This window comes from Sordaria macrospora, chromosome 4 (assembly GCF_033870435.1).
Source record: "Sordaria macrospora chromosome 4, complete sequence".
Lineage (NCBI taxonomy): Eukaryota > Fungi > Ascomycota > Sordariomycetes > Sordariales > Sordariaceae > Sordaria > Sordaria macrospora.
Window position 1 is genome coordinate 1,953,010 of NC_089374.1, and position 13,219 is coordinate 1,966,228.

Sequence of the window (13,219 nt, forward strand, 5' to 3'; positions counted from 1 at the left end):
ACGACGATGAGTGTCGGTGCAAAAATGGGCGGTTGCATTTAAAGGCGTACAGGCGTATGTATAGTACTGGTGACGAGCATGCTGTGAATTAAAATCTTTGTCTGTTTGGGCTGAAGGGTATAACATATATCTGTGACAGTGATCGTAACCTGTGAATGTCAAGAGAAGAACTTTAACAAGCGAAGCCCACTCCGTCCTTCTTAACCTGATTCGTGCCTCCAGCCGAGAACCCGGTACCTTCGCGTCTCAGCTCCACCAGCCCAGGCTTTATCGTCTCCTTCTCCTTCTTCTTCTCCTTCTTCCCTTCTTTCCTCTCCTTCTTACCGCTGCTGCTCGGCTCCTCTTTCTTCTCCGTCAACTCCGTATCGCAGACATAGCACACGATAGCATCGGGATCAACATCCGGCGCATGCGGATCGTGATGGCCCGTAGGCTTCATGAACTTGTCGACGCAGTTCTTGCAGAGCACATGACCACATGGCTTCGCCAGCGTTGCCCGCGATGAATTCGACAGCGCCTTCTTGCAGGCGGGACATATCCTTGTCTTCTTCTTGGTCTTGGTCGCGGGGTCCTCCTCCTCTTCTTCGGTGAAGTTGACGGTGACGAGCGTGTGGAGTGAGTAAGAGTGCGGCTTGTCTTCGGGCGCGGCGGGACATGTCGGCTGGGATTTGACCTTCTTTTTGATGTCGTGGAGGATGTCTTTAGAATTCGAGGAGGGTGTGACGGAGGGTGACCAGAAGGAGGGGAGTTTGGGTTTCGAGGCCTGGAGGGAACAGGAGTTAGTATGTGTGCGATCAATGTCTAGTACGAAACGAGCAAAAGGGGGGAGGGTGAACATACCTTCTCATCTTCAATGGCTCTCCTTGCTTTAGCTCGCTCCTCGTCGGCAATTCTTGCGACCTCGTCTCCGTCTAGAGAAAACTTGCGCTTCTCCCCTCTCTTTCCTTCTTCTATCCTCTTCTCGTCTCCATTTCCGCTAGCTGTTGTCGAGTCGCTTCTTTGCACCGTGATGTCCTGCTTCTCATTGCCACTGGCCCTCTGAATCGACAACCCAGCCTGCGTCATCTCAAACTCCCTGATCGCCCTCTCTTGCGCCTCGGCATCTCTTCTCGCTTGCTCTTCAGCTTCTTCCCTCTCCTCCTGTTCCCGAAGCTTCTCGGCGCGCTTGATCTCCTTCTTTTGCGCCAAGATGTTCGTCAGGGCACATTCGCGGCAAAAGATGTCGCCGTGCAAACATGCGACGGGGTCGATGGCGGTTTCGAGGCAGAGCGAGCATGAGGCGAAGGGGAGGAAGGATTCGCGCGAGAGGCGGGCGGAGGAGGCGGTCCAGGCGGCTTTGGCTAGCTGCCGCTCGTGCGAGGTGAAAACCGGTCGGCTGGTGTTTCTTTTGCCTGGGAGGTCAGAGTCTTAGAGTCTCGGATGTGTTTTCAGCGAATTGGAGGTTGGGGCTTACTGTGTGACATGCTGTTGATGCGGTAGAGTGATGTGGTTGAAGAGGTTTGGTGACGTTTTGATTTGGCGAAAGTTTTGGAGAAACAGTCGTGAGGTCACGGAGTGTGGAAGAGAAGTCGCGACGGAAGCTCCAAGCCGGGCTGGGAATTGCAGCAGTTCCCCAGGCCCACTGTTTGGGCGGGCGCCAGTGGACGGGGCCCTTGTGGAACCAGTCTGGCCCAATGTGGATTAGGGGATTGTGGGGAAGACTTGTCCACTGTGGTGACCCTGTTTCGGCCCCGTGCGCCCCTGTCAGGCACATGCTGAAATCGTTGGCCCGGTCGCATTTTACAGCGGAGGAACGGTTCGTTACCGATTGCCTCCCACCTGCCGTGTCAATTGAAGAAAGATGGAAAGAGACGGTAAAAAAGGAAGCGAAACTCGGATATTTCGCCTCAACAATTTCCATTGTAACCTAACCTAGAAAATCTGTTGTTTTTTTTCTCTCTTCTCTCTTCCCTCTGCTCCGTTGTGATTGTGTCGCGGGGACGGCTATCCGAGGGATCGACTAGACTCACTGCCTGCTCCATGTTCCACTCCAGTTGAGTGACTTGCACTGCACTGCGGATGGCAAAAGGATTGAAAAGAAGCCGGGTTTGACTCGTTATTAAAATTTCAAAATACTTGGTACAACACCTTCGTCTTTTTTTTATACCGCGCCCATTCGCCGAACGCTTTCTCTTTTTTAAATCCTACCAGAACAGCCAGTGATACATTGACCGTCGTCACTCTCACCTCCAAAACGGTCAGCCCTTTTTCGGGAATGTCGTCCAACATGACGTCGTCGGCCGATTATAAACCACCAGCAACGGCTGCAGATGCCGCTGCTGCTGCCACCGGCTCTGGCACCAGCAACAGCACGATGGCTTCGCCACAGCAACAGCAACAACATCAAATACACAATCAGCTGTCCTCGGGTGCACAAGCACCTCACAGCCCTAATCTCGGGGCGCGCATTGCGTCGGTGATGATTATGGGCTTGACGGGTGTCATCTCAAGGACGTTCTTGTACGGCTTGAACGACATTGAAGTCAAGGGTCTCGACAGGTTTAAGCAGCTTTTAGACAGTCGTGAAGATCCGGAAAGGAGAGAACGTGGACTTCTTACAGGTAAGTTTAGGAAAATTTATCTAAGGAAAGAAATTCTTGGCTGACACTGTAAAATACAGTCTCCAACCACATCAGTGTGTGAGTGCCTCATGTTCGTGAGCTCTTAAATTCAACTCAGAACACCAAAAGCTCACAAACGTGATATCATTCCAGACTCGATGACCCGGTAGTATGGGGTGTCCTCCCATTCAGTTATGCCTTCAACCCGAATAACCTCCGCTGGACGCTGGCCGCTCATGATATCTGCTTCGCCAACCCGTACGTCTCCATCTCCCACTCCCCATCCCTCACCCTATTCCATCCCATCCCATCCGTCTCATCCCATCTCACTCCAAGTCACTAACCTCCCCTCACAGAACATTCTCCGCCTTCTTCACAGCCGGCCAAGTCCTCCCCTGCCACCGCCTCAAACACTCTCAGCACGGCGGTCTCTTCCAGCCGGCCCTAACCCAAGCCATCCGCCTTTTGTCGGCTCAGCCCTTCACGCAGCCCGGCTTTTCCCCAGCCCCTCTAACCTCCCCCGTCACCTCTTCGCAAACCCCCTCAGCAGTCGACATCCCCGACCCTTTCACCGTCGGCACGCTCACCTACTCCACCACCGGCTTCGACTCGCACCCCTCGCCCTCCATCTATACCTCCAACCGCCACTCATGGGTGCACGTCTTCCCCGAGGGCCTGGTCCACCAGCACCCGCAGGTGGATCTGCGGTACTTCAAGTGGGGCGTGGCTCGCTTGATCCTGGAATCGGAGCCGGCCCCGGACGTGGTGCCCATGTTCATCGACGGGACGCAGCAGGTGATGAACGAGGAGCGCGGCTTTCCGCGGTTCCTGCCGCGGATCGGCAAGAAGATCAGAGTGGCGTTTGGCGAGGTGGTGGATTACGAAGCGACGTTTGGGGATTTAAGGAGACGGTGGAGGCAGGAGGTTGAGAGGGTAAGTCGCGAAGAGGAGGCTGCGGCTGCCAAGAGCAAGGAGCTCGTTGAGCGCAAGCCGAGACTGCTGGGTGACTTGCCTGAGCAGCTCAAGTACTCTGAAGAGGCGCAGCAGATCAGGATTGAGTGTGCGAGGAGGATGAGGGAGCAGGTCCTTAAGGTCAGGAGGGAGTTGGGCGGGTATGAGGAGAGCGATCCTGCCTTTGGAGAGGCAAGCACGTGGGCGCCCGATAGGAAGGTGAAGGCTGAGAAGTACAAGAGCAGGGTAGATGGGAGCGAGATTAACCAGGATTAGGAGTGTCGTGATTAGTCTCTGCTCGTCGACTGGTCTAAGGCTGTTGTGTGCGAGAGAGGGTGTGGGAGTCGAGATGATTGGGTGCAATCGGGGTCAGGGTTAAGGTAGGCTAGGATGTGGCTCGCTGCCAGTCTCATTACCTCGGTCTGAGAAGGGAGAAGGAGGGAGGAACATTAAGTGTATTTTGTATGTATATAGATTTGCGGGTTGATTGACATGGGCGTCTGTGTTAGGGTGGCAAAATCTAGAAAGCGGTCAGATTAAGATAGAGCATGGTTGGGAAAAGCAATATATTTGTATTTCATCCAAGAGATAGCAACGAGAGCAGCGGATTTCACATGCACCCTCTTCCGTTGTCTACAGTCGAGTACGATCATGGGACTATTGACACATCTAAGGGGCGTGGTTTCGACTCAAAAGTTCATGAGAGCTCACAGATGCAATACACCTGCTGGTTCTTGTTATGTCCAAGCTTGATACTGTGGTCATGATTTTGTGGTGGAAACTTTCAACTAGAACTGTGGCCTCTGTTAACCTTGCTTGCGCCATTGCTCTTCTCGGAAATAGATACTGAATATTAGATACCTACTTACCGATTAACCCTCAAGCATTAGATCAGAAAGAGGAGCACGGACAAGACGTTCCAGGAATGCTGAGGTGGGAAGAAATGCCAAGTGGTGTAGTTTTTGTATATGCATGATCGCTCCGAAACTCCAAGCATAAAAACACAACCAAACACCACACAACCGTATTGGGACCCTGCCCGCCCACACAAAAAAGATAAGAAACAAGCCTAAATATGGATGCGTTGTAGCCCTCTCTTCCTGGCCTGTTTCCTCCCAAAAATGAAAGTCATTTCCCTGTTTATGGTTGCGGCGAATATGCCTCCTTTTGTCTTCAGGTCTTTTCCCAACCTTCCAAGCGATTCCAGCCCATCCGCAAACGAGACGAACAACCATATATACCTTTATGTAAATTTCATCACTCATCACAATGGGCAATGTGACGAGCTTTCAGGCAACACCGACTGTGACCTTAGTCAATCCTTCACGCCACCTAAGCGGTAGGGGGTTGAGCAGTAGGGGCACGGCCACGGTTGGCTCCGCCGCGGCCACGAGACTGGCCACCAAATCCACCACGGCCGCCGCTCTGGCTGCCGGAGCGACCACCCTCGAAGCCACCACGGCCACGGCCGGCGGCGCCGCCACGGCCGCCAGTGGAGCTGTAGTTGCTACCACCGAAGGCAGTAGACTTGGGGCGACGCTGCTCAACAACAATGTTCTCGCCATTAACGGTGTGGGGGTTGGCGGCAACGGCGGCGTTGTAGCCGGCCTGGGTCTTGAATTCGACGAAAGCGCAGTTCTAGAAGATTGTTAGTTTCTGTTCATATCAACGAAACAGCATGAGCCGTGTCACATACCTTGGTGCGGTTGATGTCGAAGTAAACGAGCTCGCCGAAGCTGCTCAGGAGACCCTTGAGGTCCTCATCCTTGACCTTGTCTGTAACATACTTGATGTAGGCCATAGCACTCTCCTTCTCGGCGCTGGCGACCATGGACTGGGGACGGGTCTGGCGCTTGGTCTCAGCGGTTTGCCACTCGTTGGCCTGCTCCTTGGGGGCGGCAGCGGGCTCGGCGGCGGGCTGCTGAGCGGCCGCAGGGGCAGCGGTGCGGGTCTGGGCAGGAACCGCAGGAGTAACGGCCTTGGTCAGAGGAACGACAGGCTTGGGGCCGGCAGCAACAGCGACCAGGTTGGCCCAGGTCTTGGGCTTGGGAGGCTCCTTGGGCTTCGCAGGCTCGGCAGCAGGGGGAGCAGCGGCGCGAGGAGCAGCAACAGGGGCAGGAGAGGGAGTAGGGGCCTTGGGCTCCTCAGGCTTCTTAACCTCCTCCTTGACAATCTCCTCAGCAACCTTCTCAGGCTCGGGAGCCTGCTCGGGAACCTGCTCGGGAACCTGCTCGGGAACCTGCTCGGGAGCAGCCTCCGGCTCGGGCTGCTTGGCCTCCTCAACGGGCTCAGCAGCGGCCTCTACGGGCTCAGCAGCGGGCGTCTGCTCCTCCTTGACAACCTCTTCAAGCTTCTCGTCAACAGCGCTGGCATCGAGCTCGACAGCCTCCGGCTCCGGCTCCTTGGTCTCCTCGACAGGCTCAGCAGCGGCCTCAACAGGAGCCTCGGGCTGAGCGGGGGCCTCCTCCTCGGGAGTGGCAGCAGCCTCCTGGGCGGGCTCCTCGACCTCCTCCTCAACCTCCTCCTTGATGTAGCGGAGCATATCGTTCAGGACGAAGTAGCCCGAGGGTTGCTGGGCAAGGACGAAGGTCTGGACGAACTTCTTGGGCTCGGCGCCCTTGTTGGAGGTCTCGCCGATGACCTGGATGACGATGTTGTCGCCGGAGCCTTGCGAATCGACATTCGAGATGCGGACCTTGCAGTCCTGGAAATCGAGTCCCTTAATGCGCTCCTGGATACCCTGTACTTGGGAGTCAGCATGTGATGACGTGTGGGGCCACTATAGGGGAAGGGGTGGGCGCGATGACTACACACCTGCCTGCCATAGGAAACAGAGGAGATCTCGGCCTCCTGACCGTAGACGAACTGGGACTTCTTGCCGTAGAAGAGCTGCGAATAGAGTAAGCAATGACTAAGAAGGGTTCGGGGTAGGATCAATTGGACGCACGTGGAGCTTCTCGGGGTTCTTGCTCAGGGTGGTGTAGTATTGCTCGACGAAGTACCAGCCGACCTCATCGTTGGGGAGGGTCTGGTTCTGGCTCTGGGAAGTGGTGGAAGTATTGGCCGAGGCGGCGTCGGTTGTCGAGCTGGGCGTCGCGTACTGGTCGCTGTGATTAACATTACCGTTTGTTGCCATGATTGCGGTGGTGCTGGATAACGCCAAGAAGAGAGTTGATGGATGTGGATGTGAATGCGGTGTCGTGGAAGGGCAGGATGAATCCCAGAAGGCGGCGCGCGTCGAGGGAAAAAGCTGCCGATTTAACGTGGACGGCGGCCAGGAGAGTGGGGCAGTCAAGAGTGGAGATCTGAGCTAAACCTGGGGCAAACGTCAGTCTGGTCATTGACAACATCCCGGGACCATGACAGGACAGCTTCGGGCGAGCCTCTTACCTCGTGCTTGACGGATTGAAGCAGGATGCGAATTGTTTGCCGTGGCGGTTGATGATGATGGTGTGCGAAGAAAAAGGATAATGCGGGGTGGCCGCACAAGAAATGAGAAAATTATTGGTGGCGGGGGTTAAAGTCGATCGAAAGCTGGCAAGGGAAGGAGCACTTGTCCTCCTCGGCGATGACTGTTGTTTGTTGTAAGTCTGGCGGAGTGGAGAAGGGCGTGCTGTAATGGCAGTTGAGAATTGGACGCTGGTCGTGAGTTCGGAGAGAATTGGGACCAAAGGGTAAGTCGTAAAATTGAATGATGGTCACGGTCTGTAAAGGCAAAACCCAAAGCTGGTGGCAGCAACGGACAGAAAACTTGATGGTTTGGGTTGCGGTGCTGTTGCACTTGCCGCCGCCCGCATTTGGGGAATCTCCCTCCCTCTGGCAGAGCCCCCACATCCAATCCAAGCTCACCCAAGTCGGAAGTTGCCGTGGGCGCGAAGGGGGAAAGAAGCACTTACTGGCAGGCAACAGGTACCTAGATACATACCTCTTCTACCCAAGAAGCTTCTCATCTCCTTTGCACCTTCCATCTTGTACATGTAATGACGGACAGTTGATCATCTGAGTTTCAAAAGAAGATGAACGGACCGAACGCAACTGCCCAAGTGGAAGTCTAGGCCTCCGTTTGGATGATAAGCCCCCACTCGCGACAGCAGTCCCTTCCACTTTGCAACCTCTTCCATCACCATCGTACTTGCAGGTGGCTACCACGTCTTCTCTCCGATGGGAACCGTTCAGTTCCATTCCTGTCTTCGAACTGACTTCCAGATCTGGACACGAATACCTAAATCTCGACTCCGTCAGATATCCCGGAGCCGACCCAATAACGTCGAGTTACATCCGCTCGAAGCTATGTATTTTCTTGATGATCCGGTACAGACTCAATGTCATGTTAGAACCGCCTCAGACTTGAATCTGAGTTCAAGACCGGGAAGGATTAGGTTTAAACGACTTTGAAGAGACCGGAGAGGGGCATGGCGCATCGGGTTATGATGCGCCCTATCCGCGTGAGCCATCGATGGTCTACTACTAGGAACGATGTAGGGTGTGCTTCACATGTGATATATATATGGAGGGCACTTTTCCAGCGAAACCATCGACACTCTTCTTCCTATCAAGCAGACTAGCATCTGCCCCAACCCATCCAGGAGCAGTGTTTGTGCTTGGAGCCCTATAGTACCAGTTTTGTCGATCATCCAATCGTCCATAGCTAATTCTCGCATAATATCAAAATGCTAACAGTCAAGCCAGTTTCCACCATTACACTACATGATGGACAAATCGGCTTCAGCCCATTTTTGAGCACTTCATCTCTTTAGAACCTCACTTGACTATGTCCTGAAGGATTGAGGCGTGCGCTAGACATCCAGGTTCTAGGTCTAGGATGTTATGTACCACTAGAAGGGCTGCAGCATCAGGGGTGGTGGAGGTTGATGACCTAAACCTAAGTACCCCTTACCTAGTTCTAGTCCCCTGCCTAGCCACCAGACGCTATACACAACCCCGGACTACCAATAGCACTCGATATCTGAGACTGGATCTCTCGGAAAGTCTCCGACTCTGACCATCGTCGTCGATAGCCATCTAGTCTGCTCTTGAGTTTTCGTTGCCGTGTTGGGAGCCGAACGATTTCGGCCTTGAAGTGATGGAAGTTGAAGACCATGGCTGCTTAACAGACATACACGGGAGCTCCAGTTCTGCAGGCTTGACAGCTACTGTAGGTACTATCTATGTCAGGTACATCATCACAAAAGGTTTCGTCACATGGCAACACCGCAACCATCACGCCTCGGCCATCTCTATCGGTGATACAAGCTTTTTCGCGAAGACAGGCAGCAAGTGGAAAGCAAAGCGGTGTCGTCGCTCGGGGTCTCGGGCTGATCAACAAGCATCGAATCCGTGCCTGGGCTTACAAGGATGGTCACCCCACACCGTTGAGGTTCGCTGTGGATGTGCCCCCAACAGACAGTAAGTGAGGCAAGTGGAGCGTGGGTTTTAAACCCACAGATGAAAGCAGTGGTTCATCCAACCATTCAACGACAACCTACCATAAAAGCTGGAATGCTGACCGTGCCAGGACTCTTGTCTACGATCGCGACGACCAACTACCCGACCTCGGACTGTGATGTGATGGCTCAAGGGATGAAAATGGTCACCTCTAGTGTACGAACTTTGAACATACCTAGGAGGCGCCTTCTGGACATCGCTTCGGGGTCTACTCTACACTCCACGTCTTTACTGCGTACATGTGGCGACTGGCGAGAAGAAGCCAGGAGTTTAAATATTGGAATGGGGCTCTTTTTTGCTGCCTGTAAGTGATATTTACTGAGGTGGTAATCTCCGCGCCGGCTTACTACTTGTTCCCACGTTGCTTTGCTTGTTTTCCCCGGACCCAGCTCGGGAGTCCCCTCAGAATCCACAAAGAAATATTATACATCAATTTTAACGGCGGGGGTCATCGGAAGACACCAAAACCTGGAAGCCTGACTCGCTTTCGCTCCCCTTTACTCCATCCACGATTTTCATCATCCGATATCTGCTTTTAGGCGGACCGCGGAGAGAGTTCCGTCGGCGACAGTGGCGTCGGCGGCATCACGCAGCGAAAAATCATCGATCGGTGATCATCAAGCCAAGGGACATGTCGGGCATTTCCCCTGTCCAAGCAGGCTCACACGCTTGTTTTTTTTTCCTCACAAGGTCGAACAACAAATTCGAGTCTCAGTCGCCCCGCCCTATTCTAGTCCACTCCCTGCACTTGTTCCAATTAGACAAGTCCAACAAGGCACTCAATCCTACCCTCCTGTCTTCCACGCTGTCAAGCTCGATACAAAGAGGACCCTTATTCCACGGTTAGGTGGGTTACTTCGAGAAATTATCGGCGAAACCCCCGATGCTGTTCCATTCCTGACATCTCTTTCTGCTTTACACGGAACCCTAGCTGCATCCCTGACTGGGTGGTGCGGGAGAGGCAGGCTTGAGCTTGTCCACTGATATACCCTGAAGTTGCTCGTTGGGGGCGTTCAGGGGAGTCGACAGCAAGCATATGCCACCGTCTCTAGCGGGAGACCAGGAACACGGCCTGCTTAATGTGGAGGCATAAGGCATGGTTTCGCAGTGATATGCCGCGCTTTTCCCACCATTTTACGATCTGCTTTCCCTATCCGACAACTGTCTCATCAATGGTCTCCTCTTGGTCACTCTTTTGAAACCTCACGATACGACCGGCAGTCCTTCAGGTGGAATCGATAGTACACGCATTGCCTCTGCAACTACTGGTTACCGACACCGGAATACGGAATCTATACATCTTGCAAGTACTCTGTCATCATCGGCTCGTACCGAACCATGGTCTACTGCGGCAAAGCCTCCCAGGGGTGCCAGAACTGTCGAACCAGGAGAATCAAGGTATGCTCGGCCATCTCCATACACATGCCCGCTCACACACAACACCCTCAAGCACCAGCACTGTCTCACAATGTGCAACGGACAAACATATACAAAGTAAAAGTACTCTTTGTCCATGTTGAGGCTGTGAGACTATTGGGGTCATCCTTGCTGAGTGGCAGTCGTGGCTCAGCCCACAAGAGCCCCAGGTCACAACTACACAAGCATACATCTTGACCTTCTGCATGTCTCTATTGACAACTCGTCTGATTGCTGATACCTACCTTTCCTTTACAGTGTGATATGGTGCGGCCACAATGCACCCAATGCATCCGAGTGGGCAAGAGCTGCCCCGGCTACCGGGACCAGTTGTCGTTGATGTTTCGGGATGAGAGCACCAAGGTTATCCAGAAGGCACATGCTCAGTGGGGGATTTCCGACATCCCGGATTCCGTGCGTTCCCCTTCAAGCTCTTCGTCATCGTCGTCTTCATCTTCATCGTCAACTCCTTCTCCCAAGAGTATCGTCTCCAGTCGAAGCTCCTTCTCTGAGAGGCCGCGGTTCAAGTTCTCGGTATCACCAGAACACAGCTTGGCAAGGATACCAAAAGAGATCTACGCCACAAGGGACGACCAGGCCATTCAGTTTTACGTCGACCATTATGTGGTGGGACATCCAGATGAGCCTACTGCTTCACATGAGCTGCGGATGGTGGAATGGATTCATGCCCCCGAATTTCGAGACATGATGGCAGCCGTGGGGTTGGCAAGCATGTCCAATCTTACTGGTGACAAAGTCTTGGACACCATGGCGAGGCAGAAATATGGTTTGGCACTTCAACATACCGCAACGTCGTTAGCAAACCCTCAGGCAATGAACCTGGATATATCTCTACGAACAGTTGTCATGCTTGCGGTCTATGAAGTAAGATTGCTCTCTTCTATCATTCGTCCTTGATGGTATCACTTACTTGCTCCTAGGTTATTCGAAACAAAGGTCGACCAACCGACGCTGTGCGAACCCATATGATGGGGGCCACGGCCTTACTCAGCAACTTTTTATGCATTCCCAACCTACCTCAAGACCTAATGCGTGGCTTCCTACAACTATGTCTTTCCATGGTAACCCTCTACCCCCTGGCCTCTACCCCTTTACCTCCTCTCAACAGACTAACACACCCACCAGCTCAACCCCTTCTATGCCGGAAACCTCGCCCTCCCACCCGCTTACAGCGGCTGGTTCGACTTATGCAACCGCCTCGCCGCGCCCGAAGACAAACCCGCCGTCGAGGTCCTCGACATCGCCACGCGGCTCCTGCAGCTACAAGCCTACCTAAACAACTACGCCCTCATTGACGGGCGGCCCAAAACCGTCCAAGTAATCCGGGATGCCCTCGCCATCGACGCCGAGCTCGACGCCTGGGAACGCCGACACAGTCAAGGGAGTGCCAGTCCCATATGGACCGTCCTCGAAGAGCGCTGCGCCCCCGGCTTTTTCCCGTCCGACGGCATCTTTGACGACTGCTACCACGTCTACACCGACCACTGGGTCGCCCGTGGCTGGAACCACCAGCGCTGGCTGAGGCTGCTGACGTGCCGGTCGCTGATCGAGTTCAGCGATCGGTACCCGATTAGTCGTTCACGAGTATTTTCTGCGAACATGCCGGCCGAGCAGCAGAATATCCTTGCCACCATCCGGCGTGTGGCGCGCGACTTGTTGGTTTCCATCCCGACGCACTACCGACACCCGAGGCTGGAGAGGAAACATCGGGATTTAATCGATAAGACGAGTGGAGGGGCGGGGATTGGTGTTGCCGGTGTGCCAAATTTGTTGTTCCAGATACAGGTGGCCGGGTCAGCGCCAGGGGTGCCGAGGCATTATACGGCGTTTGCAAGAAATATGCTGGAGACTATCTTTGCGGACACAGGCATGTTGCAGGCAAGAGGGTTAGCGGAGACGTTGGTTGTGGATGGTAGTGCCGGAGGTGCCAGCGGCAGCGGCAGCAGCAAGGTCAAGCAAGAGAGGGCGGATACGCCACCGGCGGAAGGGGTGTTGTCGTCGATAGAGTCGCTGCCTCCATCGAGGAAGGCGTCTATTGTGGTACCACAAGTACAGCAGCCGTTTGCTGGTGGGCAGCAGTTGCTTTGGTACCAGGAGAGGCCGGAAGAACATTACTACTAGTTGGGTTGGAAATTTAATATCCGGCGAAAAAGACTTGGCTTACAAAAAGGAATTGGGAATATCCAGGTCAGGCAGGCAACCAGTGGGCAGTGGGCAGATCTTCTAGGATTGGCCAACTTGCAAAGGTATATATTTGGAAAGCTGGCACTCAGGCCATGTCCTACCCCTTTGGATACCAGGTTCGCACAACTCTGTCTTTCCAAGTCATATGTTGCCCACTTACAGTGTATCATGTCCACAGCGGGAAAGGAATCCAGCTGGATTTTTTCAAAAGACTTCTCATCGTAAATATTCCGACTTCTTCTATATCGAGGATATTCACCACTAATCGAGTCCAACAGACCGTCTGTATGCTTCCTATTTACCTATAGACGTGCCTTGCTGAATACCGCCATCTGACCAAGCCGTTACAATATGACGATTTTATCGCCTTTCCTACCCTGATACTCATTATGGTGTCTAGTCTGACATCTGATCCTTATAAACAACACGGTAATCTGCGCGCCAGGTTGTTTTATTTGACTGGCCTGCTTACCTACCTAACTACACCCGTTGGTGAGATTTCTTGGCCGGCGTCTATGTTGAGCACGTCCAGCTCGATGATCGTGGGCGTAAGAAAGGGTCCTCCTGATTGTAAGTTTCTGAAACTCGGGTTATTCATTGGG

General features: G+C 53.7%; 4 protein-coding genes across 4 annotated transcripts; 2 read left to right on the forward strand and 2 right to left on the reverse strand.

Annotated features, from left to right (window-relative positions):
* Positions 1 to 44: 44 nt before the first annotated feature.
* SMAC4_01975 (uncharacterized protein) lies at positions 45 to 1,547 on the reverse strand. Its single transcript, XM_003348906.2, has 3 exons — positions 1,454 to 1,547; positions 841 to 1,391; positions 45 to 763 (listed from the first exon to the last, which is right to left on the reverse strand). Exons 1-3 carry the CDS (start codon positions 1,461 to 1,463, stop codon positions 173 to 175), a joined length of 1,152 nt encoding a protein of 383 aa, XP_003348954.1. The 5' UTR covers positions 1,464 to 1,547; the 3' UTR covers positions 45 to 172.
* A 343-nt stretch (positions 1,548 to 1,890) lies between these two features.
* SMAC4_01976 (uncharacterized protein) lies at positions 1,891 to 4,127 on the forward strand. The gene is made up of 4 exons (XM_003348907.2): positions 1,891 to 2,600; positions 2,660 to 2,678; positions 2,754 to 2,858; positions 2,957 to 4,127. The coding sequence occupies exons 1-4, from the start codon at positions 2,255 to 2,257 to the stop codon at positions 3,825 to 3,827; spliced, it is 1,341 nt and encodes a 446-aa protein (XP_003348955.2). The 5' UTR covers positions 1,891 to 2,254; the 3' UTR covers positions 3,828 to 4,127.
* A 274-nt stretch (positions 4,128 to 4,401) lies between these two features.
* SMAC4_01977 (uncharacterized protein) lies at positions 4,402 to 7,302 on the reverse strand. The gene is made up of 5 exons (XM_066089687.1): positions 6,942 to 7,302; positions 6,499 to 6,867; positions 6,366 to 6,440; positions 5,248 to 6,291; positions 4,402 to 5,189 (listed from the first exon to the last, which is right to left on the reverse strand). The coding sequence occupies exons 2-5, from the start codon at positions 6,685 to 6,687 to the stop codon at positions 4,884 to 4,886; spliced, it is 1,614 nt and encodes a 537-aa protein (XP_065946804.1). The 5' UTR covers positions 6,688 to 6,867; positions 6,942 to 7,302; the 3' UTR covers positions 4,402 to 4,883.
* Positions 7,303 to 9,423: 2,121 nt separating this feature from the next.
* On the forward strand, positions 9,424 to 12,957 carry SMAC4_01978 (uncharacterized protein). The gene is made up of 4 exons (XM_024655293.2): positions 9,424 to 10,394; positions 10,671 to 11,297; positions 11,354 to 11,494; positions 11,559 to 12,957. Exons 1-4 carry the CDS (start codon positions 10,335 to 10,337, stop codon positions 12,552 to 12,554), a joined length of 1,824 nt encoding a protein of 607 aa, XP_024511195.1. The 5' UTR covers positions 9,424 to 10,334; the 3' UTR covers positions 12,555 to 12,957.
* Positions 12,958 to 13,219: the final 262 nt, after the last annotated feature.